Source organism: Apus apus, chromosome 1 (assembly GCF_020740795.1).
Source record: "Apus apus isolate bApuApu2 chromosome 1, bApuApu2.pri.cur, whole genome shotgun sequence".
In the NCBI taxonomy this organism is placed as follows: domain Eukaryota; kingdom Metazoa; phylum Chordata; class Aves; order Apodiformes; family Apodidae; genus Apus; species Apus apus.
This window is the reverse complement of record NC_067282.1, coordinates 177,930,041-177,955,081: the sequence shown is the minus strand read 5'-3', so window position 1 is coordinate 177,955,081 and position 25,041 is coordinate 177,930,041. Positions and strand designations below refer to the sequence as shown.

Sequence of the window (25,041 nt, the reverse complement as noted above, 5' to 3'; positions counted from 1 at the left end):
TTATATACTCTAAGTTCATGTTTATGTTTATAGCACATTGCTATCCAGAGATTCTGCCTGTTTATTTTTAGCAGAATTTTGAAAACTCCAACAACATTATGCAGTGTATTATGAAATGGGAGTGGCAGGTATTAAGTCTGCTGCCTGCATTTGTTCAATTCAAACTGTGGACCCTGTTACTGCTGTTGATGAATATGCATAAGAACACTTCATCTCCAGCCCAAAGTCCCAGTTGCTTTGCTGACCTTTATATTTATGTGGAGTTTGTGGCTCTGTGTTATGCCAATATGCCACTGTAGAAATTACTTTTTTAAATCTATGTGACACACAATTTTTGTGTAGCATTATCCTCTCTAAACCATTTCCTTAATGTTATATTTTTGTATAAATAGCGGTGCAATTAGTAGGGCAATTTCAAGGCAGCACTTCAGGAAGATGGAGCGTGGTAAGATTTCCTTTCATTGATATACGCTTTGCGTCTGTGTCAATATGATATGAACATCTAATCACAAATGATTGATGCCTCTGGCCCCATCTGTGTGAGGAGCAGAGATAAGTTGGCATGCTAATCCTCCTTTTCGTATCACCTTGAACAACCTTGTTTGTAACTGTCATAGTGCACTCAAATGAGCACAGGTTCTTCAAGCAGCACAAAGAGGAACAGGCTGTTTATTCAAGGCCAATGAAAGCAAACTGCGCTTTCTATTTCATGAGCTTTTGATTATATGCTTAATGATTGTGTAAACTCCAGACCATATAAGAAGATTACCTTTCCTTTGTTCCACTCTCAAGCTCACCTTTTTAGTGACATTCATACACATTATCAATATTTTTATGCCTATTTTCTGTTATTACCTTATATCATTGGCTGAAAGTGGAAATCCACATTTTGTTGGACAAAATATTTACTACTTTATATTACAACTTATGTTTTTGCTTTTTTCAGAAAGAAAGCTATTGTGTCCAGTTTTCTCCCTTTAAGGAACAAATATTCCACAGCCTCCTTAGTCTGTGAAAATCTTAAAGTATTTTTGTATAGTATGTTTAAAGGCATTTTTTGCAGCCTTAGCACCTTCAAACTTCAGATCTGCTTGGTTCTAACACAGCTCAAAGAACTCTACTTTTAATTGTCCCTCTAAATAAAGTTTGCACAACTGTCATTAATTGTTAACAGAATGACAGCAAGGAAGGGCTTTGTTTACCTCTGAATCAAGCTGATAATACATTTCCATTGCCCAGAAGACTCACTATGGAGAACCCAAGATGTCTTTCTTCTGAGATATCCCTGTGGCCTCTCTTGAGCAAGAGCTCAAAGACTCAATATTACTTCAAGCATTTAAGTAGGTAACATTGGAGTTTCAATATATAGTTTACTTAGCACCAGTGATCCAGACATCAGCACTCCAAATGCAGGAGACTCAAACAGCTAAGTCCTTTGTTTCTAAACAGTATTGAACATTAGACCACAAAGGAGATGAAGAATATTTTTGTGAAGCTGTAGCATGTGCACTCAGTGCAAGGCTACGGAATTCATTTAAAAAATACAGAAGAATACTGTATGGTTGTCCTTCTGGCTGATGGAGATTTCACATGTTGTTGTGGGCAACAGTTCATTAATTACATACATTTGGAATTTCAGGGTAGGTAAAGACAAATGGTAGTGTTGAAGCATAGCAATTATTAGCTCACAAAGGTAGAACATGGAGAAGGATGTGTAAAGAACTGTATTTATGCATTAAGAAGAGTGTGTCCAGAAGGTAGAGGGAGGTAGTTGGTCCAGTTCTGGGCTCCCTAGTTCAAGAGGGACAGGAATTTACTTGAGAAAGTCCAATGGAGGGGTATGAGGATGATTAAGGGACTGGAACACCTCTCATATGAGGAAAGGCTGAGAGACCTGGGGCTGTTTCGTCTTGAGAAGACTGAGAGGGGATCTTATTAATGCATATAAATATCTGAAGGTTGGGTGTCAAGAAGGAGTGGCCAATCTCTTTTCAGTTATGTCCTGTGACAGGATGAGGGGCAATGGATGCAAACTAGAACACAGGAAGTTTCACCTCAACATGAGGCAAAACTTCTTCACTGTGAGGGTTATGGAGCACTGGAACAGGCTGCCCAGTGAGATTGTGGAGCCTCCTTCTCTGGAGACTTTTGAGATCTCTCTGGATGTGTTTCTGTGTGACCTGCTCTAGATTCTGTGGTGGTCCTGCTCTGGCAGGGGAGTTGAACCTGATGATCTCTGGAGGTCCCTTCCAACCCCTACCATTCTGTGATTTCTCTAGAGACCCAAATGACCCAGTACTCTATCTGTGCTGCTTTCATGTTGTACTTACATATATTTAAGAAGTCACAGAATGGTTGAAGATTGAAGTGAACTCCAGAAGTCATCTTGTAGTGCTGGTTGGCCAGGACCATGTCCAGATTGCTTTTAAATGTCTCCAAGGGTGGAAACTCCCCAGCCTCCCTGTGCAACCTCTGCAAGTGGTCAAACAACCTCACAGCAAAGAAATTGTTTCTTGAAGATCAGAGAGAACCTCCTGTGTTTTAATTAGTGTCCATTGTCCTGTGGCTGGGCACCACTGAAAGGAGCCCAGCTGCATCCTCTTTACACCCTCCTTTCAGGTATTTTTATATCTTAATAAGTTAAAAAGACCAACTCTGAGCCTTCTGTTCTCAAAGCTAAACAATCCCAGCTCTCTCAGTCTTTCCTTCCAGTCCCTTAATCATCATAATGGCCTTTCTTGAACTCTCTCCGGTATTTCTCTCCTGCACGGTGGAGCCCAGAATGGGACACAGTGCTACAGGTGAGGTGTAATCACTGCTGAGTAGGGGGAAGAGGGGTCATGGATCATGGAATATGCTGAGTTGGAAGGGACCCATCAGGATAATTGAGTCCAACTCCTGTCCCTGTGTAGGGCACCCCAAGAATTACACCATGTGCCTCCTCCCTCACTCTTCTGGCAATAATTTGTCTAATGGAGCCCAAGATACCATTGGCCTCCTTTGTCACAAGGGCTGGCTCATGTTCAGCTTGGTGTCCACCGGGACCTCTAGGTTCTTTTCTGCCAAGCTGCTTTCCAGATGTGTAGTGCCCAGCATGTCCTGGTGGATGAGATTGTTCCTCCCTAAGTGTAGGACTTGGCACTTCCTCTGGTTTAACCTTTGGAGGTTCCTTTCAGCCCATTTCTTCAGCCTGTTGAGGTCCCTCTAAATGGCAGCACGTCCCTCTGGTATACAAGGCACTTCTTCCAGTTTTGCATCATCAGCAAACTTGCTGAAGGGACACTCAGACCTATAATCCAGATCATTAATGAAGTCATTAAACAAGATTGGACCCGGTATTGATTGACCCCTAGGGTAAACTGCTAGTCACTGGCCTCCAACTAGTCTTTGTGCCACAGATCACCACCCTTTGGACCTGGCCATTCAGCCAGTTTTTAAGCCATGTTGCTATCCAGCCTACACATCAACAGCTTAGAGTTGTAGAATGGTTTGGGTTGGAAGGGACCTCAAAGATCACCTAGTTCCAACCCCTCTGCCATGGGCAGGGACACCTGCTGCTAGACCAGGTTGCCCAAAGCAATCTTTTCCTCTGAGTTTCTCTTAGAGGATCATATGGGAGACAGTGTAAAACACCTTACATAAATCCACATAGACACTATCCACTGCTGTCCCCTCATCTACCAGGCCATTCATTTCATTGTAGAATTTTATCAAGTTTGTCAAGAAGGTTCATTTCAGAATAACTAATTTCCACTTCTTTATTGTTCTTTTCATAGCATGTTTCTGAATGAATCTTTATTAATAAATAATTCTGCATAAAGAGGGGGTTGTTTGTTGTTTGTTTGTTTGTTTGTTTTTCAACTATAAGCTATGAGATTAATATAATTCTGGAAAAAAAGGTTTGTGTCTTTTTTTCCAGTTGTCTAAGGATATGTTTTAACTGTACTTCAGACTAAATTAGTCAGAATTTCTGAGAGCAGTGAACACTGATTAGAGAGGCAGAGTCCAGATTGGACATTGTTGTCATTTTTCAGCAACACAGAATTTTTGTAAAGGAAAAATGTATATTCATGAAAGTGTGCTCAGTACAATGCCATATCATATGCTACACACAATCTAGGTGCTCCTTATAATTTTTAATCTATCATTAGATGATAGGCTACTCTGCCTTTTCTCCTTAAAATACTAATTTTTAATGCGTGTAACCTTCACGTCATAAATAATTTTCCTTGGACATTTTTGCTCAGATACCTCCACATTATCCATGGATGGTTTTTGTCTTGAAGCAAGTCTTGGATCATGACTTTCTCCATGCAAATGTGCCTGCTACACAGGGCAGGGATCTGAGCTAAAGGAGTTGGCAGAGTTTCTGGTAGAAGGAGCAGCCCTTGGGAGCCAGAAAGCATGAACTAGCTCAGGGCTACTTTTCCTTTACAGTATTTATAGTATTTCCACAAAAGCATAATCTGCTCTTTAGCTCAGTGTTACTTTCAATTTCCTATGCAGCATGCACAAAAATATCTCATCTTGCACAGTATTAAACCGTGCTGCAGTGAATTGCACAAAATCAATGCATGAATATATATATATCTTTTAGATGCAGGAGAGATGAAGCATCTTGGTTTTTCTGGCTAGCAGACTTTTAAGAGCCCTCCATTCTAGTTCAGTCACTTACTACTCTGTTTTGTCCCTTCTCAAAAGCAAGATAAAACAGAACCAGCCTGGTTTTATTTACTTCCTGCACATTCAGGATTTTAGCAGAAAGGTTGAAACACCTTGAAGGAAACTTATAGGTCACTTTGGCAAGAGAGCAGCCACTGGTTGATTAACAATCCTTTATTCATTTGGAATAAAAATACCTCTTTAGATAGGTAACTCAGTATGTATATTTGCAAATGTGCTTACAAGTATTTTAAAAAAAATTGTGTCATCCTTTATATTGAGATACATACACACACACTCTATATAAGCAGGCTTAACTATTTCATTATTGGCTTTGTATTAAGACTCCAGTAATTTGCCCTTGTGGACAAGTATGTGTTTGGTGTGATTGTAACTGGAAGTGTAGTATATAAAAAGCAGCTTAAAAGAAAAACCTGAAGTTCTAGAAACTTCAAAATCTTCCCTTCAGAAAGTTTGTCTCACTTTTTCCAGCAATTCATTGTGAGCAGAAAGATACATGCAGGAATATAGTTAGGACTTACTGTCAGTCAGCCTTTTATTGGCTGGAATAGGGAAGTAGTAAAAGTCATAGGGCTTTTCCTCTGTTTGGATCCTAGATGAGGAGAAATTCTGGAGTAGGAATTGTCACAGGAGATTAGCAAAGAAGTTTTCTCTTGGTCCCAGTCAGACTGGAAATGTGAAAGATATGCTTCAAGTGAATAATACTTTCTGCTTGAGAATACTGACTTAACTCCCTGCTTCGGAGTTCTTCCACACCAGAGGTAAGAGCACGAAAATGCTGGCCCAGTCAGCGTGCCCTATTAATTACGTTTTCATTTGTTGTTTTACAAAGTAAAATAGTTCCAAAAGTAGAGTAAAAGACACTCCCTGTAACTAGTAGCCTCACCGAAAAAGTACTCAGCATACAATAATCAAACACTGGAGTGTGAGCCTCTTAGGTACCCCGTGAGACACTTTAGTTATGGTGTGAGAAGGTTGTTTTGGTTTTTTTCCCCCAAAGTCTGTTTATGACCTGAAAATTGTTCTGGATTTAGAAACTCTTCACAGGAATATACTATGACCAATGAGAAATTTCAAAATCAAGTTGGTACCTCACAAAGATTTCTATTAGGTCTGGCTCTTTCTCCCTTGTACTTATTAATATTTTTTTAGCTTTCAGATATAAATAGCAAAAAATATATTTTACTTATCCCCTACAAGAAAGTAATTTTTTAGGATCTCAAGTTTAAATACTTATCAATAGCAATAGTATAAGCAGATATTATCTATGTAGTGGGAAGAATGAATATATAAAGACTGTTTAGCACATCTGCATTCTCCTGCCAAATGTTTTGGACTTGTGATAGTTTCTGTAATAAATGTCTTTTCTACAGATTTTGTTGCCCTTTGTTGCCAGGTGATCAAAAGGGTTCATCCTGGCTTTAAGAGATTTAGTGTTTTAATAATGCATTTTATAAATCATTGATTTAATCTGACTTTGTGCAATGCTATATAATGTGCTGTCATTAATGAGACATTTTTTATAAATTGCTCTTTAAATAATAACTATTCTTCAGTTGCAGGAGAGTTACATTTTACCTCAGGGTAGGTTCCAAGTATTTTTTGAGGAGCTGGCATTTCAACAAGTCTACTTGCATTTGCCTGACTGCCCAAACTGTCCTATTCAGCAGTTGTGTGGGAGCTGCTGCATGTGACTTTTAAGCAAAATAACTGCATTTGTGGACAAGTAAAATGAGGTATATATGGTAGGAATGAATTTCTAAAAAAAGGCATGAGTATAGCAAGGAAATACTTTTGAAAGGCTTTGGTTTTGTATTTTATGGGGAGACAGAGCCTGTTTTTAATAATATATTCCATATACCCTCAAATCAACACGTGTTATTCTGATGTGTGAGGGTGTGTTTGAAATTGCTTGTATTTCAAGATGCAGCTCAGTTCCTCTCAGATACCCATATTCAGTGAAGTAAATGTGCCTACCTCTTAACTGTTTGAAGATTCTTTCTCAAGTATCTTCTGTTTGCTATGGTTGGAGTAAAGGTGGTAGCTTCTATAGATCTTCAGTCTGATCTTCTGTAGAAAGATGCTTGTTTAAAGCAGATAAACCAACCCAAGAAAGAGAAACCTGTGTTAGCAATTTAGGTCCCCCATATGCATTAAAAACACTCTCTTTGTATTGTAAAAATGGAAGAGCAGCAGGAGAAATAATTGTTTTTAATTGCAATGATGGAAAAACTGCAAGAGGTGACCTGTCTTGTAGCTGGTGGAGCTTGAACAATTAGTTACATTCAGAAATGAATGCAGTGTTAGAATAGGGATATGTGCACCAGCTATGATAGTTGTGACAGATATAGGTAACGATGAGATATATTCAACACCAGTGGTTTTCTGGTGGGCTTACAGGTCATCCTACTGAGAACATGTTGCAGTTGCATTGGTACTGGCAAAAGGCATGTTAAGAGTCAGCACAAAAATACAGACTTGCTGTTTGTAAACCCCCGAATGGTGGTTAATACATAGGAGCTCAGGTGTTGTTGGAGGAAGGGGAATTTTCTTAAATGCTGTTGTTTCCCTTTGCTTTAACAATTGCTCCTGCTCTCTTCAAGATTAATTTCTGTCTTTTGGAAAAGACACAGCAAATCTGCTTGTATCTGTGCTGTTACCTCAGTCAGCAACTAGGATAATAATCAAGACTGTAATTCAGCTTAAAGGATCTGCAGTTCTGTGCACTGATAATGCTGTGCTGCAAAATGTTTATCCATGGTGGCAGACTAAGCTCACTGTTAGTGAGATCTCCAGCTTCTGGTGTAGGTTGCTTCTTTAGTTGTAAATACCTGCAGATAGCTTCCAGTATGCTGTCTGCCTTTTAAAACTGTATTGTCTTCATCTGCCTCCTGATACCTCGTAAAAAAATAATTTAAAATTATTGCTTTCTAGGTTTTTTTTGAGAAATGTGTGTTGCCAGCTTTCAGTTAAAAAACAGATGAAAATATCTGAAATAATATAGGGTGTGTTCATAAAAATGAATTTCTCAGGGCTGTCTTCAGTTAATAAAGAGAGGTAAGAAAGGTGCCCTGTCTTCCTTTCTGCTTTCCCTTTTCCTTTTTTCCTTGTTACCTGTACAGCTAAGCAAGGGCAGTTGGCTTTTGCTAACAACACAAAGCTAGCACTTGAAAATGTTTTTCATCTTCTTCCGCCATTTTATCAGCATGGCTAGGAGACATGAAGATAAGCTTCGATACCAAATCATAATATTGTTTTGTTTGATTTATTTTTGTTAGTCTTAATGCTTTGATCTGTATCTGAAATTGGCTGAAATCTTGTTTTTATAGTACTCATTCTTCCTTCCCCCCTTTGCCGATTGCTACTTAGTTTACAGTTAAAAATTTGGCTGTGGTTTTCATAAGTGCATTTAACAGAGATAAAATACAGGGCCTGACTTACTGTGGAACAGCTTGTATTTCTAAGTCATGTTGACACATTTATCATTCAATTATTCTCTGATTAAGAATATTCTTTTAAGGCTTTATTATCTTTGCTTCAGTGACTTAAGACATGTTCTACTTAATTTCTCTGCATTTCACCACTGATTTTTGGCATCTGATCTTGGTTTTCTGAATTCAGCGATCCTTTAGCTGTAAATTAAGTCAATTCAGATTCAAGTTATAATGACAATCTGTCCATTAACGGTGTTGGAATGTGATAAACTTGAGCTGGGGAATCATGTGGCAAGAATCTTTTATCGTCTTTCATTATTTGCTTTAGAAATCACTGTAACCTATATTTAAGTAGAGGGCATTTGTAAAGATGTCTGAAAGTGGAGCTCTACCAAGAACTATGACTATTTGATGAGCCATGTGGGATGTATCTGGCTGGTTTTTGGTGGTGGTTTTTTTTGGGGTTTTGTGGGGTTTTTTTGATGGTGTGCTTATAAATCATAGAACAAGCAATCTGTCTAGACTGCTAACACGTGACTGGTAACATTTTCCTGCTAATAGTAAGGAAATAGGGGTCACAGTTTGTGGCAGTTTCTTTTAAATGTATGCATGAAGCCTGTAGATTTGGAGCACATTGTTACTTTGCTAATACACGGGAAGTTACAGTACAAAAATCCCTTGTTGACCTTCTTAAATTAATCTCTCCAGCATTAGTTATTTCCTTATTTTCAGTGGGAAGACAGAGTTTAAATGTGTTCGGCATGTTTAAGTGGTGAGATTGGTGCTCATAAAAAATTCATTGCAGTCTAAGCTAGAATCAAACCGCCTTAATGAAAGGAAAGGTATTTCTGCTTTGGGGAGCTGCTGTGTGTATTTGCCATGTATATGTATGTGGAACTGCCTGCTGAGAAAACAGCTGTGCAATAAGATACTGGCCCTGGATTTAACCCTCTGGAGTTTTTGCTGCTGTTTGAAGCCAGCCTTTCAGATCTTGGGAGTTCTGTCTTTATTTTGCTTTAGAAAGGCTGTTTACTTTCCTCAGCTATTCTCAAATCTGTTTGTCTCTGTAGAAATCCTTTGAAACGGTGTAGATAAATGCACACGCTCTCTGTACTTAGATATAGCATTGCAGTTTCTTTCTCTTAATCTTACAAGTCTAACTGCTTGCATTTGCTTCCTGGTAATGTTCAACGATAACCATTTTGATCTGAGCTGTAACTGGTACTGTGATGTGTTTCAAGCAAGAAAATGTATCAAAGCACTGAACAGGGATTAATGTTTTTATTTTTTTTTTATTTGTTGTTTTCAGTTTGCTTTTTTCATTGCTACTGGGTCCTATGCTTCAGTCAAACAAAATTTCAAATGCAAATGAGGAAATTAGATCTGCATAACCATTACATGTCTGTTGCAATTAGTGCATTTCTTTGTGGCATGACAGAAGTCCCTGGCTTTTAATTGTGTTCTGAATCATAATCTCATGGTCTATGAGTATAAGCAGAGCTTGAAAATTTCATATCATAGTGGATAGTGAGTAGGAAGCTTTCAAAAGATGTGCCTTTGTTTCTGCAAGTTGTAAGCTTCAATAAATACAGAATATGCTCCCAGTTAAATCTGGTATTTGCCAGTTCATAGTTAAGCTGTGGAGATAGCTTATCCAGAGTAAGACTGTTTCATTTGGAGTGGTATTTTTCTTTGAACCAACAAGTCTAATGATTGCTTTAAAAAAAAAAAGCATGTAGTGAAATGTGGTGCGTATGTATGTATTACAGTTCTATGGACTGGAGATAAGGTGGTGACATTCAGACTCACCTTGTGTGAGCCAAATTTGTCCTGACACCAGTGCTCTGCAGGATTTAGTGCACAGAAGCTGTATTGTTGCTGCTTGAACAGAGACATCTTCTAAATTCAGTTTTGCATGATGCTCAACATAATAGGGTCCTAAAGCTTTAGCTGCTTTGGCAATATAAATAATAATTCTTGCTTAATGTACTTTGTGTGAGACTTATAAGAAAGCTCTGCACTTTTTTAAGTGTATTTTCCAATATTGCAAACCTAAATGAAAGGGCAAAATTATTTTGAAAACCATTTTTAAATCAACAGCAAAATACCAAGTTGTTTCTCTGTAAAAATATACTCACATAAATAGTCTTTAAAACTCAGTTTTAAAGTTTCCATGGAGACCTAAGCGGCAGAAGTTGGCTGTGTCATAAAACATGAGTGTTTCTGAGAAAACAGAATTTTCGTGCACTTTGAGGTATTTGAGTTCAACTCTACTATTCTTAGGTTCTGCCTTTTATGCTGCCTGGTAAAAAAGCTGCATAGCTGAGATTTGCACAAATGTTTTCAAATGATCACAGTGAAGAAGTCTAAGTGTTCGTAGGTTCAGCCTGGATAGCTGGCACATAAAAAAATAAAGCATTCTCCAGACAGCTCTTAAGAAAAGTGCTCTTTTGTATAACAGTATCCTGGGCTATATCAATAAAAACATAGCCAGTTGCTTATGGGAAGTGACCATCCCTTGCTCAGCGTTGGCTAGGACGTGCCAGTTTGGGCCCTCTGGTGCAAAACCAGTATTAATGAAGTGAATTCAGCAGAAGGCCTCATGTTGTTTGTGGGCAGGATTTCCTGCCATGTGTGGTCAGGCTGAGGCAGTGGGGCTTGTCCAAGCTGAGCAGAAGTGGTTTTGACAGGAGGCAAGTCACCTGTGCATGAAGACAAGAGGATTGGTAACATCAGTGGTGTATGGTGGGATAGTGAGAGACAAGCAATATTAATTGAAACAAGGCAAGATCCATCTGGATATAAAGAAAAAATTGAGGACAGTCAGACACTGGAATGGGTTTTCCAGAGTTGCTGTGAGGTCTCAGTAATTGAACATTTTCAATACATTACTGGCTCTGAGCAAGCTAACCTGACCTTATAACTGACCCTGCTTTGAGCAGGAGGTTGGTCTTTGGGGCTCTTTGAGGTCTCTTTCAGTGTGAATGACTGATTCTGTGAATGATCGATGAAGATTTTCTACAAGGCAAGTGCTACTGCAATAAAAATGTAATTAGTCTCTTGAGTTGGATCTTATCCATCATATTCCTAGTGATTTTCCAGCTGCATTTGGAAAAGCTGTGGATGGATGGTATAGAGCAGTAGTTAAACCGTATTTAGCCTCCTGAGTAAGCCAAAAAGGTGGATACAGATGAGAAAAAAACTAGTTGTGCTGTGGAAATTTTGGTTCCGATTTGAGCATTACAGGGCATCCAGGCTCAAATGTCTGGCCAGCTGGGGCTTGGGGTGACAGGGTGAAGAGAGAAATGTATATAACACTTCTGGCTTCTTTGCTTTTCCCGTCTTCCACATTTCTCACTGCAGAAATATGGTATCTGTGTTTCTTATGAGGCTGTATCTTGGAGAAAACTGTCCAAAGCATGGAAAGTTTGTTTTTTCATAAGCTTTCCATGCTTGAATTGTCAGGATTGCTCAAAGATTGCAGATAATGGACTGACTATCAACTAGGAATGTTTTCAAAAAGTAATTTATCTTTCAGTGGGGTCTTACTGCCCTCTTCCATTTTGTGATAAGAATTCTCTGTATCTCCCTACTAGCAATATGACTACTTAAATCAGCTGCAGCATTTAACACAACACAGTAGACTGCAAAACAGAATTCTGAAAATAAAAATTGCCCTGCTGGAACTTGTAAGATTGTTAAAAGACTGCTAAAAATCAGTGTACTATGGAGAGATTTTGATAGAGTTAAGTAGGAGAAATGTCTCCTAAGATTGTCTTCCTATCTATGAAAAAGTATATTGGTTGAGTACAAGCATGACAATGTTGACATTTGTTTAGCAAGAGTCAGTACCAACATACTACACATCTGATGTCATACTAGGATAAATTAATTCTGTTACTTGTGTTTCTCTGTGTGCTATAATATACAATATCATTCTTCCAAATGACAGTCAGTCTTCTGTTTTGTATTGAGTTTTTAGTAATTTTGTTAAGTGATTGAGTAAATCACTTCACTAGTCTCTCCTTTACTATTGATACAGCTGAGACTTTTAAAAATATTTCATTCTATCTGGAGGAAGGTTGCCTCTGGAAATAAGATGAAAATGAGATGTACTTTGCTGGAGTGTTGTTCAACATATCTGTTATATTTGTTTTCTTACAGTGAAAGATTTTTTTTAAGACTGAATAGAAATGGTTTGCCAAAATGTCCAGAAAAGCCTGAAAGACACTGTTCTCTCTTTGTGGTGAGTTCTTCCTATTCTCTCAATCTTTGTGCTGGGATATTGAAAATAGAAGTTGGGTTAAATTGTTCTGTGGCTGACTCAGAACTGCTCCCTAAACTTTTATATAATGATGTCATGAACATCAGCTCTACAGGTGTGTTGAAGTGTATTGCTGAATGCCCAGCTTGAATATTTTCTGGCAGTACATGGACACTCCTCTAAAATTCCACATGGGCATATGAACCAGTCTTTCTCCCTGAAACAAGGACCAGTATTTTTCCTCTTTGTGCATTTTAACCCAAAAGACTGTGCAGCAGTCTCTTTATTTTCAGAAGATTAGGAATTGCACAAATACATTCCTGCTGTTCAAGGTACACAGTGAGTCTCTTGTGTCCTCCCACTGATTTTGCTGCATTACAGCATATTTTAGCCCATGATATTTTAGGACAATCTTTTTGAGTGCATGACTGCCAATTTAAAGTGTTAAAGGGATAATTTGTTAAAGCTGTATAAATGAATTCACTGTTAATTGATCAATTTCACTGGCAGTGAAAGCAGTGTATAAAGATCTCTTAAAATGTCACATTTTAATCAGGAGCCAGAAATAACGAGGTTCTGATCTTGTGCAGGATTTGGGTAGCAGTGAGCTAAGAAAAGACATCTATATCACTGTGCACATCATCCGAATAGGTAGGTATAATAATCTGTGAGTAGAAATATTATGTTTGTTAGACATATGAGACTAAATACAAGAAAATTGCTTGGGGTTTACTAGATTAGCTAGGCCTTTGAATACATTTTTAGAAGAGAAAATGCCTGGTTTTTGATAAAAAATTTGCTTTGGATTTCTCATAATTGTTTTGTGTTATTTTTCAAGTGTACTGCTGAGTTTAGACGGCAGGATATTTTGTTTCTATTACAAAACAAAATTAAAATTTTAAATATGAACTCTGTTAAGATGATGAAGTTGTCATTAGGGAGTCCATTCTTGCTCCAAAGAGAGTAATTTCAAGCATCCTTTGTTCATAGAAAAAATTGCCTGGAAATTGAATGTACCTAATTAGTATATAATATCTGATGTATATCTGAAATGAATCACATTAATTTTTTCTTCTCCCTGACCTCCTTAAAAAGGGGGAGAGGGAATGAAGTGGAGAAAGTCTTATAATAATTTTAATCCATGGTGTTACAGGCAAATATCAAGTCCTCTAGAAGAAAGTGGAAGAGAATGAAAGCATATGTTTGTGTTATGTATTCATTTTAGGAAGTTGTCCTCTGGGCTGTACTGATGTGAAGCAATAATCTTTTGGTCTGCTTCTGACTTCCTGGATATTGTCTCTGTATTTGCATCAGTGCAGCCCTAAATATAGCTTTCCTATTTTTGAAAGATATTTTGGTTTGATATGCGGTTGCTCTAACTTCTGCTGAGTTCAGAAGCAACTTGTTAAACACTAAACACTATTTTACAGCTTTGAGGAATAATTCTTCCTTGCATTTTCATATTGTTTTAATGTTTGATGAGAACATGAAAAAAAGTTGGGTTTTGTTTTCATTGACAAGTATTCGGAAAATGTGTGGTAAACTCTGATGGAATATAAATATGTTTGGTAAGAATAAATGGTCTAAAGAAGAAAAAGGAGTAGAATTTTTCCTATTGTTTTTAAATATATTCTCAGTCAAGTTTATAAATGAACCAATGACATAGTAAAAAGTTAAAATAGGATTTATATGCTGCATTGTGTGAAAATGACCAATTACTATTCTAGCTCCTGTGATGCATGGGAATATTTGGAGGAGACATTGCCCTGCAGCGACTACAACCATAGGCTTTTCTTGTCAGGAATTAAGACTTGGTGGGAAAGATACATAGCTGCCAGTGCATAATTGAATTAAAATGGTTAGAAAGGGGGCCGTTTCAAATGCCAGGAACACAGTGAGAAGATTGATCAATTTTTTAAAAATCAAATAGAAAAGACTAGGAAAAATATTTTTACTCAAATCTGTTTTTCTTGGCTGCCTTCTTTCTTTCCTTATCATAAATTGTTCCGCTGCCCTTTGTCATCTTTCCTCCCTGTGTTTCATCTCTGCTTGATTTTTCTGCAGCTGGTCAATTATCCCTTTGCTAGCCAGTTCTGTATTTGGAAGTAGCATTTGATTTCTAAATTGCAATGGCTCAATCACAACATCTCTTGTGGAAATCATACATAACAACAACCACAGTAAAATAATTCCTATTGGACAGCAAATGTTGAATACCCTTCATGTCTGAACTCTAAATGCAGTTTGGTGGTGTCATGAATGTGCTATCAGCAGGTATCAGAAAGTGTCTTGAGCAGAGGTCATGAGAGGATGAGCAGTACCTCTGGTATGAGACCTTTCAAGATCATCACATATTTGGTGAACCTCCTGTACTATTGGTTGTCATAAAGTAGCATAAAGATGGACCAGATTTGCAGTGAGTGCACTTGGCATTGTCTGCTCAAACCTGTCACCGTACTGAGCTGGATTGCTCTCTGCCTCCCTTCTGTGATTTTTAAGAGACAGTTCCATGGATTATGCATCAAATATGTATTTTATTTGGCAGGACGAATGGGAGCTGGAGAAAAGAAAAATGCCTGCAATGTACAATATAGAAGGCCCTTTGGCTGTGCAGTCCTCAGTATTGCAGATTTGCTGGCAGGAGATTCAAAGGATGACCTCATCTTAAAAGTATACATGTAAGGAATGCTTTTTTCCTAATTTTTAGAAGTACCTTCCAGTCAGTATGCATCAGAAGTAGTGGTGGTAAAGGCAGTGCAAGTAAGTAGCTGTAGCTCCTTTCAGTTCCCTGAAAGTGTAGTAGCTAATTTATCCTTTTTTTTTGTTTGTTTGTTTGTTGGGGTTTTTTTGTGTCAAAGTTTGTTAATTTGGCATAGTTCTACAGACATGTTTATATAAGTGGGATAATATTAAAGATAAAGGTTACATATTTTTTTTATTTTTGTGTATGTTTCAGCATTTTTCACATCCTTATAAGATCTTCTAGAGCTCTCTTTTTACAGCAACGTGAAGTGTTTTTAGGATTTTTTAAGTGTATTGTGCTGCCTAGGCAGCTAGTGGGAAGTCCTTCATAGCTACAGAAAAAGTTGACAGAGTATCTTTTTGTGCAGTGAAGAAATTATGTAATGAATAAGAAAAGTATAAAAGGAAAGTTAGTACTGGAGAATGAAAAATCACAACTAGATTTTAAAACTAATCATTGATTAAATAGTGGATTTCGGCTGATAATAATGGGAAGAAAGTTCAGTTTTCTAATTGTAGCAACACAGTACATGTAATTTTCAGCTGATCATGGACATTACAGTAAGAACTATTTTGTGCAGTGGTCTATTATAAGTACATAAACCTATGGGGCACATGTTGTGCACATGAGTGAAGAAGTTCTGCCCCTCCCAGGGTTAGCATGCAAATCTGAAGGCATTAAAGTCTTTCAAGTACCCTTTTCCAGGGTTCCCAGACTTCCAGGATGTTAAAGTCAAACAAGTGGATGCTCTTGGTTAACAAGTTAATAGCTTTGTCTGCAAAAAGTCTTGCCGGTGTGTTTTGAAATAACAAAAAGAATGAGGGAAGAAACATCACTTAAAAGCAAAGTTGATGCCTAGACTAACTCCAGTCCAAAGCAAGAAAAATGATTACTAGAACATGGTCAGTTTTTCCTTATGGAAAAGCAGCTATTTTCTATATGTAAAGTGGAATGTAATTTGACTTTCACTGAAGATCATATCATATCCTGTTTTAAATGACTTTGAAGTGTACAGCAGAGATGTTTCTGTCTGCTAAGACCAGCTCTGAGTCCTGTGTCTCCTCTGGAGTGTCACAAGATAGATTTCTGTGTGGTTTAGTGCTGAAGGATAGATCTATTCAGATGATGAACTTGGTCACAGCTGAGTTCCTGAGCATAACTGCTGGTATTTCTCCCACTCTTTGACACACAAGGCAGATATTTCCATGGTTCCTTTCTCAAATGTTAAGAGCACTTTCACTCTTTCCATTGAGACAAGCAGTTTCATGGGGCTTTATTAGCTCCTGTTGTGTTCTTATAATGCTGTGAATAAGAGAACTTGTTTAGAGATATGTGGTGAAGCTGGTCTGAAAATCTTGTGCTCCTGTTTCAGAGTTAAGAAAGTTAACTTTTTTTTCTAGGTGCAACACAGAGAGTGACTGGTACCAGATCCATGAAAATATAATCAAAAAGCTGAATGCACGTTACAATTTGACAGGCTCCAATGCAGGTAAGTTGCCACATTTCCATTTGCATTCTTAGGGTTTTCATGGTTTGCAAATGAAGTAGCTCTGTTTTAGAAATCCTAATGGCTCTGAAATAAATACTTTTTCACACTGGTAATAATATTCATATTCAGTGTAAATGTATGATATTGCCCTTCATGTGCACACTTAGAAAAAAAAATTTTCAACGAGCTATGTCATTTTTTTCTATGCTGAAAAGCAAGAATTTGCTGTGGAGTTCCCTCCACACATGGGGCTGATCAAATTGTTGATGGGTATTGCTTGACAGTTCTGCTTCCCATTTATATCAGGAATATAAAATTTTCTATTTGCAAATAATAATAATAACAATAATAATAATATGCTATTTACTTCAGAAGAACATTAAACGGGAGCTACCAGGACACTCTGTGTTCCTACTGGCCAGTTGAGCAAGATGCAGACTTGATCATGGAATTGTAGAATTGTTTGGGTTGGGATGGACCTTTAAAGGTTATCTAGTCCAATCACCTGCAATGAGCAGGGACATCTTCAACTAGATCACGTTGCTCAGAGCCCCATCCAACCTGATCTTGAGTGTTTCCAGAGATGGGGCATCTACCATCTGTCTGGGCAACCTGTTCCAGTGTCTCACCACCCTCACAGTGAAGAATATCTTCCTTACATGTTAACTTTTTCTGAATGCTGTTGTCATCCAGGGATGCAGTCAAATTTGAAAGGCAACCTGAAATGGAAGCTCATGAGTCTATTGTCCTTGCATTCAAATACTGTTTTGTCCCTGGTGAAACATTAATTATGTGAAATACTGCTATCTAGAAATCTCATAGGGACTAATTTCCCAGGTTGTACTTTAATTGTAATCCCTTTCATGTAGTAGACTTCATGCTCCTTTAACTTGATTTCAAGTGTAATGATTATCTTGAAAGTGTATGTTAAATGATCTTTAATGGGTAACGGAGAAGCACATAAAAGCTACTGTTGCGTATCAAGACTGAAGTTATATATTTAACAATTTCTATTAGTATCTTTTCGCATAGAAGTGTAGCCACCTGTGTATGTGTATTTAAGGATCAGAATGTGATTTGTCGTATTGGACAATAAATATAAAAATCAGGTAGTGAAAATAAAAGAGCACATTTCTTAGTAAATATAATGTTGGACTTCTTAAATGTGTTAATCATATTCATCAAGAACAGCTTTGCTCTTGGTCATTCTGTCTGTCCATGCCATACCTGCTTACTCTGTGATACATGGCTTACCCTATTCCATTCTTATGAAATTACAGTTCACAGTTAAATAACCAGTAGTCCTAGGAGACACTGGATAAATTTGAATACTCTTAATTGTGTCAATATTCAACGTGAAAGACATGTGGGACATGAAATTTTTTCCAGGTTACAGGAGGCTGGAAGCTAAAGCTGGCAAATTGAAGTTGAATTACGTTTTGAAAGGTGTTTTCAGAGGGAGGGAGGCAAGAGAAGAGCAGCACAGAATGCCAGTAGTGCATGCAAAAGTAGAGAGGGAAGGAGAAAGTGAGCAGTAATGTCCCTTGGGGTACCGAGAAACTAAAAGGTAAAATACAAAATGTTATTTACATCACACACATGAAATTTGTTCCTCTGTGGCTGCTTAGTAGCCTGAAAAAGCACTTGCAAGGCTTTAGCAGTATGTTCAGATACTTCTGCTGACACCTCATGGAAAATATTGTTGTTACACTAGCTTGTATTTTTCCTTTGCTGTCTTTTTCTTCAATGGTATTGAATGACTGTTTCTGAAGCCTCATTAGCCTTATCTGCCACCTTACAGTTGTCAAAAAAGGAGAAACCATCCTGCATTTCAGGAGACGTTTATTTTCTCTCTCTTAGGGACCATTGTAGGTAGGACCCAAGTACAGGAGTACTTGAATTTGAGGTTAATACTGGACTTGTTCCTTTCAAGTCATGCTAAAAATACTTGAAAGGAAACACTATCAAAAAACAACATCAAAGGTGCTTCAAACTATTGTCTGTCCTCTCTAGGATTGTTCCCTCTTCTGATTGTCCTGTACAGTTTCTTTCAGCTCAGGAGATTTTCACACAAGGTCTTTAGTTTCCATGAATTTTTATGTCCCACTGCTTAAATAATTTATCAGAGAATTCATAATATTCTTCAGAAGAAAATAAAAATACTCTGGTTTTCTGGGAAAAACAGAAATGGTACTCAAAATGTACTTTCAGTGTCTTGCATGTAAAACATACATTGCCAGACTGTAGCATTTGTATTTAGCATTCAAAGCTCCATTCCCCAGAAAAGTACTTCTGCTTCAACTCATGATAATTCTTAAGTACAGAATCCTCTTGCATCTTATTCTCAGCTTGTGTCTGAAAAAGACCAAACAGAGGCAAATCACTGTCACTTAATAACAGCCCAGAAAGGAGCAGGGGACAGATCTTCATCCCCTTCCCTCTTCTCAGTGAATGCAGGAATGGAAGGTCTCAGTTTCATGGGTAATTTATTATCATTTGATGGACTGGGAACTGGAATGTGTTTTCTGCAGGAATTTCCAGCATGAGACTAGTATAGCAGGTAGTGGATCAAATTTCCACTAGTCTTTGCAGCTGGTGTCAGTTATCAGCTTACTGGAAAACACCTGGTTGCCTAGTGTAGAAGATCAAACCATAAATGGAAAGGCCAAATTGTACAACCTTTACTGCATTTAATAGCATTGTTATTTCTTACATGCAGTTTGTAGTATATGTAGAATAAGTACTATTAGATCTAGATGATTTCTTAATTATTAAACAATCTAAGTTTCAGTAACGGTGTGGAGCTGGCAATGAAGAGTATTTTTCCTATAATATTTTTTTCTTAGAATTAGAAGCCAGTTCCTTTTTTTCTTAATGCAAAAAATTGTGGAAAAATGAATATTCCTGCATAGAGCTCACACCTAATTACTTCAGTCTCTCGTGGAAAATAATGTATTTCTTTTTTCTGTATTTGTAGGACCAGAGATCAGTGAAATTGATACTAGAGATACAGAAAACAGTTACTGGCTTATCTCAAATCATATAAAATCATCCTTTATCCCCATGTAGTGTATTTTAGATAGTGAAGCCTAGCCAAAGTCATCATTTTCATATGAAAACTTGGGCTTCTGTCCAGTGTTTAAATGTCTTTGTAGGGTTTGCAGTGTGGATCATAGTTGCAGATCTTGTTCTTTGGGTGTGACTGTGAAACTACAGTCTGGACCTTTCTTGGAACTACAGTAATCAAATAATATTGGATGTGATCTGCTTTTTGCTTTATTAAAGCAGGCACTAATGCACAAAATGCCTTGTAAACTGATACTAATTGTATAATAGCTTCTTCATTTGCCCACAGAATTAATGTGCCATGAGTGAATCTGTTGATTTTTAAAATGGTTTGAAGTGCATTTTAGGACAAGGGGTAAAAGAACAAGGCCAACTCTGGTTGTCATAAAACATGTTCTTACACAAAAGTAAATAAATAAAAATCAGAGAATGTGACTCCAATTGTACTGTTATGCAGAGTAATGGATTGCTGTTTTTCTTCTGTTTCTTATTATGAAATTTATCACATTCAACTTTATATTCTTACCTATGACATTGCCTTTTTTATTCCCTCTCTAGTTCTTTAGACTTTCAGAAGTTTAAATGTGATGTGTTTAATACAGCACATGATGATGGAAGGAATATCTACTAATTGGAGCAGTCTTTCATGTCTAGTGTTTGGAGCATTCCTTTGGGCTCTGAAGCTAGAGGGTTCTTGTTAACAAAAATTACCCACTTAAAACTGTGAGCAAATTTCACACTTAAACAGTGATGGTTCTTACCATAATCCCTATTTAAATACCATCAGCAGCTTCCGAGTACCTCTTTAGGCACAAGATCTTCCTGCAGGCACCTAAAGCTAAGGTAGCTTTCATTTCCACCACTGCTTGTCATTGAGCACAGGTGAGTAGCTGGGCACAGCAGGGCACTTGCATTGTCAGGATACAGGTGGGCTTCATTTAACTTCCTGAGCATTAGACTGAAAAAAGATGCTGGAGATAAATGCTGTGACTCTTGTGCCCATGCTATTTCAGGGAATATATAAATATTAACTGGGTTTACCATAGAATTTTTGTATTTCAGTATTTGAGACATTCTTCAAAGACAGAAAATGTCTTGGTTCAGAGTCTGATTTAGAAAAGGATTTTCAGAGTGTTTCGTATGTCCCAGATGAGTATGCTAATCACTTGGCTTCTCAGACTTGCCTGCAGCAACTATTCAACTTTGTATACAACCAGAAAATACTCGTTATACCATGGGGAAAGTGAAAAGGGCTCTAAAGCCTGCCAAGTAGTGCATGATTTTCCTAAGTGTGATCTGTATTCATGTCCTCTTAGCATCTTGATCTTGTATTCATGTCCTCTTAGCAAGTCCTGTAGAGGGATTTAAACCTCGGTTTCATGTTACATGTGAATATTCTCCCCAATGAGTTATCTTACAAGAAGCACATTAAAAAATTGATTAAAAATGCACTACAGTTTCCTCTTTCTATACCCTCCTTTGAGAAGAAAGACTGGATTAGCTTAGTATTAAGGCAAGACTTTCCTTTTTGCTCCGCTTTTTACTTTAGGTTCCTGACTTTCTCACATGTAAGATGTTCTCTAAATGCCAACTTGGGTTGTCTTTATAAGTCTTGAAAAGCTGCACGTGCCTGATGCAGTAATTCTTGAGAGCTGAGACAAGGATACACATGCCTTTTAGTTGTTACAGCAAAGGAGGTGAAGTACTTTCAAATCCTAAAGAGACTAAATTACTGGTCTAAGAAATTACAAATGTATGTAGCTGCTTTGTAGCTTTGGACTCTTACGTGAATTCCACGAAAATAGCAAATGTAGTGTGATGTCTTTTCTGTGCTATTATCTTGGAATGCTCTGACAAAACAGACAAGAGTGATGTAACCTAATTGCATGTTTACTGAACACCATGTGATGTATTCTCTGGTAGCAATACCAAACCTACACTATAACTCTATTGAAAACAATTATACTTAAATTGATGGGAGAACCTTAAGCTTTAGAGGAAACATTCAAAATGCTGGGATTTCTCTTGCCACTTTTAACTCAAGCATGATTTCTTCTATTTTTATTTTTTTATTATGGTGGCAATGTTACTTTCTTAACTTGCATAGTGGGTTAAAATACAGCTCTTGAAAAATCTACATAAATCATATGCTCTTGCATACAGTTTGGGTCATAAAAAGAATAAAGTCAGAAATTATTGTACTGTATCTAGTAGCTGACAGGAACATGAATTTTTAAGTATGATGGAGGGAAGACCTGAATAGGGAAGCTGTTTTCAAGACAAATCCAGTTGTAGTTTGTTTTGTAGAAGATGCTCTTAAGTCTGTCAGCCACAAACTGTTAATTTCTTTCTTGAAAAGAGAAAGATGCACAGGTAGGTTTTTCAAATGAATGAGGCAGTGCATGTCTTCCAATGTCAATTTACCTGCATTTAACAGCCTCCTGGCACTGTTATAATACCGTTTCTCCATGGTTACTGTCAAAACACTTAGAAATTGGAAAAAAACAGGTGGAAAACCATATACTGTAGCTGTTCCACCTCCTATTTCATAGAAAGTAAGTTTTGCCTTACAAATTCCTTGATGCAGAAGGGGAAGCCTGTAAGAGTCATTATTTACCTTGCAGTGGAGAAACTGCAGAGGCCCTGCGAAGTGATGAAACTGAGGAGCATCATTCCACACTTTCCACATTTTGTGTGATGAAAAACTACAAGAGATCAAATACAGCAAGGAATTGGTAGGCCAGTGTAAGTTTAGATAGTGCAATATTGCACCGAGCTGTGGTAGCTCACAGTAATTTCTAGATACAAGAAGTAGTGGGACTGTGTTTGTGTGACAGTTCCTCAGCAGTTCCCAGCATTAGTCCCCTCAGCATTGTTGCAAGTAGAGCTTCTTCCTGTGAATCAGCAGTGTAGGATGGGGAAAAAAATGTGCATTCCCTGCTGGGAGCAGCTATAGCTGTTGGCCACAAAAAGGAGGAGGTGTAGGCTCCCAGCAGAGATGAGTTGAGCAATGACTGGTAGAAAATGAGGAAGAACAAGAGCAGGACTGGAAACATACTGGACTGACAGAACAGATCAGAACAAAGTAATTTTTAGGTAACTACTGGTTTCTTCATTAATCATATCAAATGACCCTCTCTGTATTCAGCTGAGAAGAGAAGATCTCTGGTGTTTTTCTGTTCTCAGCAGGGTTCACAGATATGTCAGTGGTGCACTGAAATGTATTTTGTATCTATACACCACTAACATTTAAACAGCAAGTGCATTTGTTTATTTACTCTAGTTCTATGACATTTTATTAATCTGTCAGTTTTAATCTTTGTTGCATTTTGTGACAAGGACATTGTGTATTCCATTTTTATGTGTTTAAGAATTAGTTGTCACTGAAGGCTGCTACTTGGATTATCTTTAAAATAAGACTAGTTCTTATGTGCTTCGCTAAATACACAATGATTTAGGGCTTTCCTTTTTGTTCTCAACGAATGCTAAAGCTGAAGGATTAAATATATAGAGGCTTTTGCACATGATTTGTTGCTCAAGATCATTTGCCTCTGAATGACAACATTGGCAGATAAAAAGGGGGAATTTTGAGCAGATTTTTAGAAAAGACCTTTAAGATCATCCAGTCCAACTGTTAACCTAACACTGCCAAGGCTACCATCAAACCATGTCCCTAAACACCACATCTGTATGTCTTTTAAATACCTCCAGGAATCATGGTGACTCTACCACATCCCTGAACAGCCTGTTCCAATGCTTGACAACCCTTTCAGTGAAGAAATACTTCCTCATTTCCAATCTAAATGTCCCCTGGCACAACTTGAGGCTATTTCCTCTTGTTCTGTCACTTGTTATTTGGGACAAGAGACCTACACCCACCTGGATACAACCTCATTTCAGGTAGTCGTAGAGGGCAATTACGTGTCCCCTCAGCCTCCTTTTCTCCAGACTTAACAACCTCAGTTCCTTCAGATGCTCCTCCTATGACTGGTGCTCCACACTCTTCACCAGCTTTATAGTCCTTCTTTGGACACACTCCAGCACCTCAGTGTCCTTCTTGTGGCATTCAGCATATACTCGCAAATTTAGGAGTAATCAATTTTTTAAAATTAGTAGCCTAATCTAGCATGTAAAATTAAGTATGGTAGTTTTGAGGAAAGATACTAATCCTTAGAGATGACAGACTTACAGACCAGTCAGATGTAATGTTGTACATTTCTACAGCAGTTCAAAGGTTGTGCTGTTGTCTGTGAAAGTTCTAGCTTTGCTGTAAGGACTTCAAAAATCAAGTTTAAGGTAGATTTTTAGTGTAGTTATCTGTAAGGATCCATCCTATACCACGACTTTTAGACTGTGCTGGAGATGAGGGCTCTAATAAAGTTAAATTCATATGGTGCTTTTGAGTGTTGCTAAAAGACTTGTTAGAGAAGAATGAAAAAATGGTCATGTCAGGGAGCTCTTATATCCAGTAGAAGCTAAAGACTTGCTGTTCATCCCAATGCTGTGATTATGCATGTGATTGAAATGGAACCCAGTTGAAACCTGGAAATTCCTAGCTAAGGATACATAATGAGAATAGCAGGCTTATATTTCCATATTGGAATTGGATTAGCAGTGAGGTTTTTATAAACCTTTTCCAAAAATACATTCTGCTTGTTACTATTAAATAGTGTTGTTGAGTTCCTTTATCTACTGTAAGAATAAAAAGTCTTAAGACTACTTCAGTTGATAAATTATAGGACATATATGCGTGATTTTAGCTCTGTCAAGGGTTATATTTACAAATTCATTACAAATGTTATCTGGGCTTTTATGTTGGTGGGGATCTGTTTTTTAACACTTTCTTTAGGTCCCAGTTAATCATTGACTGTTTTTGGATTTGGAATAAGTAATGTAATTGGAATGGAAGTAGCTAAATTCCTAATACCATGGTGTGAAAGCTGTTTGAGTGAAAGAGCTGCAGTTTATGAAGGAGAAAATAACAGGTGTTTCCCTGGAACCTTTTGTCTGTTATTTGCATTGGAAACAATATAAAAGACTTGTAATTATAAAGTTGTGTATTTTGTGCACTGCCTAATATTCTAGTTAACAAAACACAATGTAAAAATGTAATTGTAAAAATTTTTGAGCAAGGTGATTCATCTTTGCATTATAACAATGCAGTGTGGAAATGGGTATAGAGATGCTGTGCATATTGTTAACAGAAAAGGCTATCAAAGGGCTTTCCAAGGTAAGAATTGGATTATTGCTGAGACCTTTATTGCCAGTCTAAGGAGGTTAGACTAGATGCTAACACAAGAGGTTTTAATTACCACTAGGGAAGTAATTTAATGTTTTTTCAGAGGAGACAAAGCTACACTGT

The 25,041-nt window shown here is 37.5% G+C and overlaps 1 protein-coding gene across 5 annotated transcripts in view; it reads left to right on the top strand.

Moving 5' to 3' along the window:
• Positions 1–25,041, top strand: part of DOCK4 (dedicator of cytokinesis 4) — a 234,820-nt gene that overhangs the window by 101,554 nt on the left and 108,225 nt on the right. For all 5 annotated transcript variants that reach the window (XM_051625806.1, XM_051625795.1, XM_051625807.1 and 2 more), the window contains exons 9-12: positions 12,282–12,363; positions 12,972–13,032; positions 14,927–15,059; positions 16,525–16,613. In XM_051625806.1, coding sequence (XP_051481766.1) covers positions 12,282–12,363; positions 12,972–13,032; positions 14,927–15,059; positions 16,525–16,613 — 365 coding nt within the window. The remainder of the gene's footprint in view (positions 1–12,281; positions 12,364–12,971; positions 13,033–14,926; positions 15,060–16,524; positions 16,614–25,041) is intronic.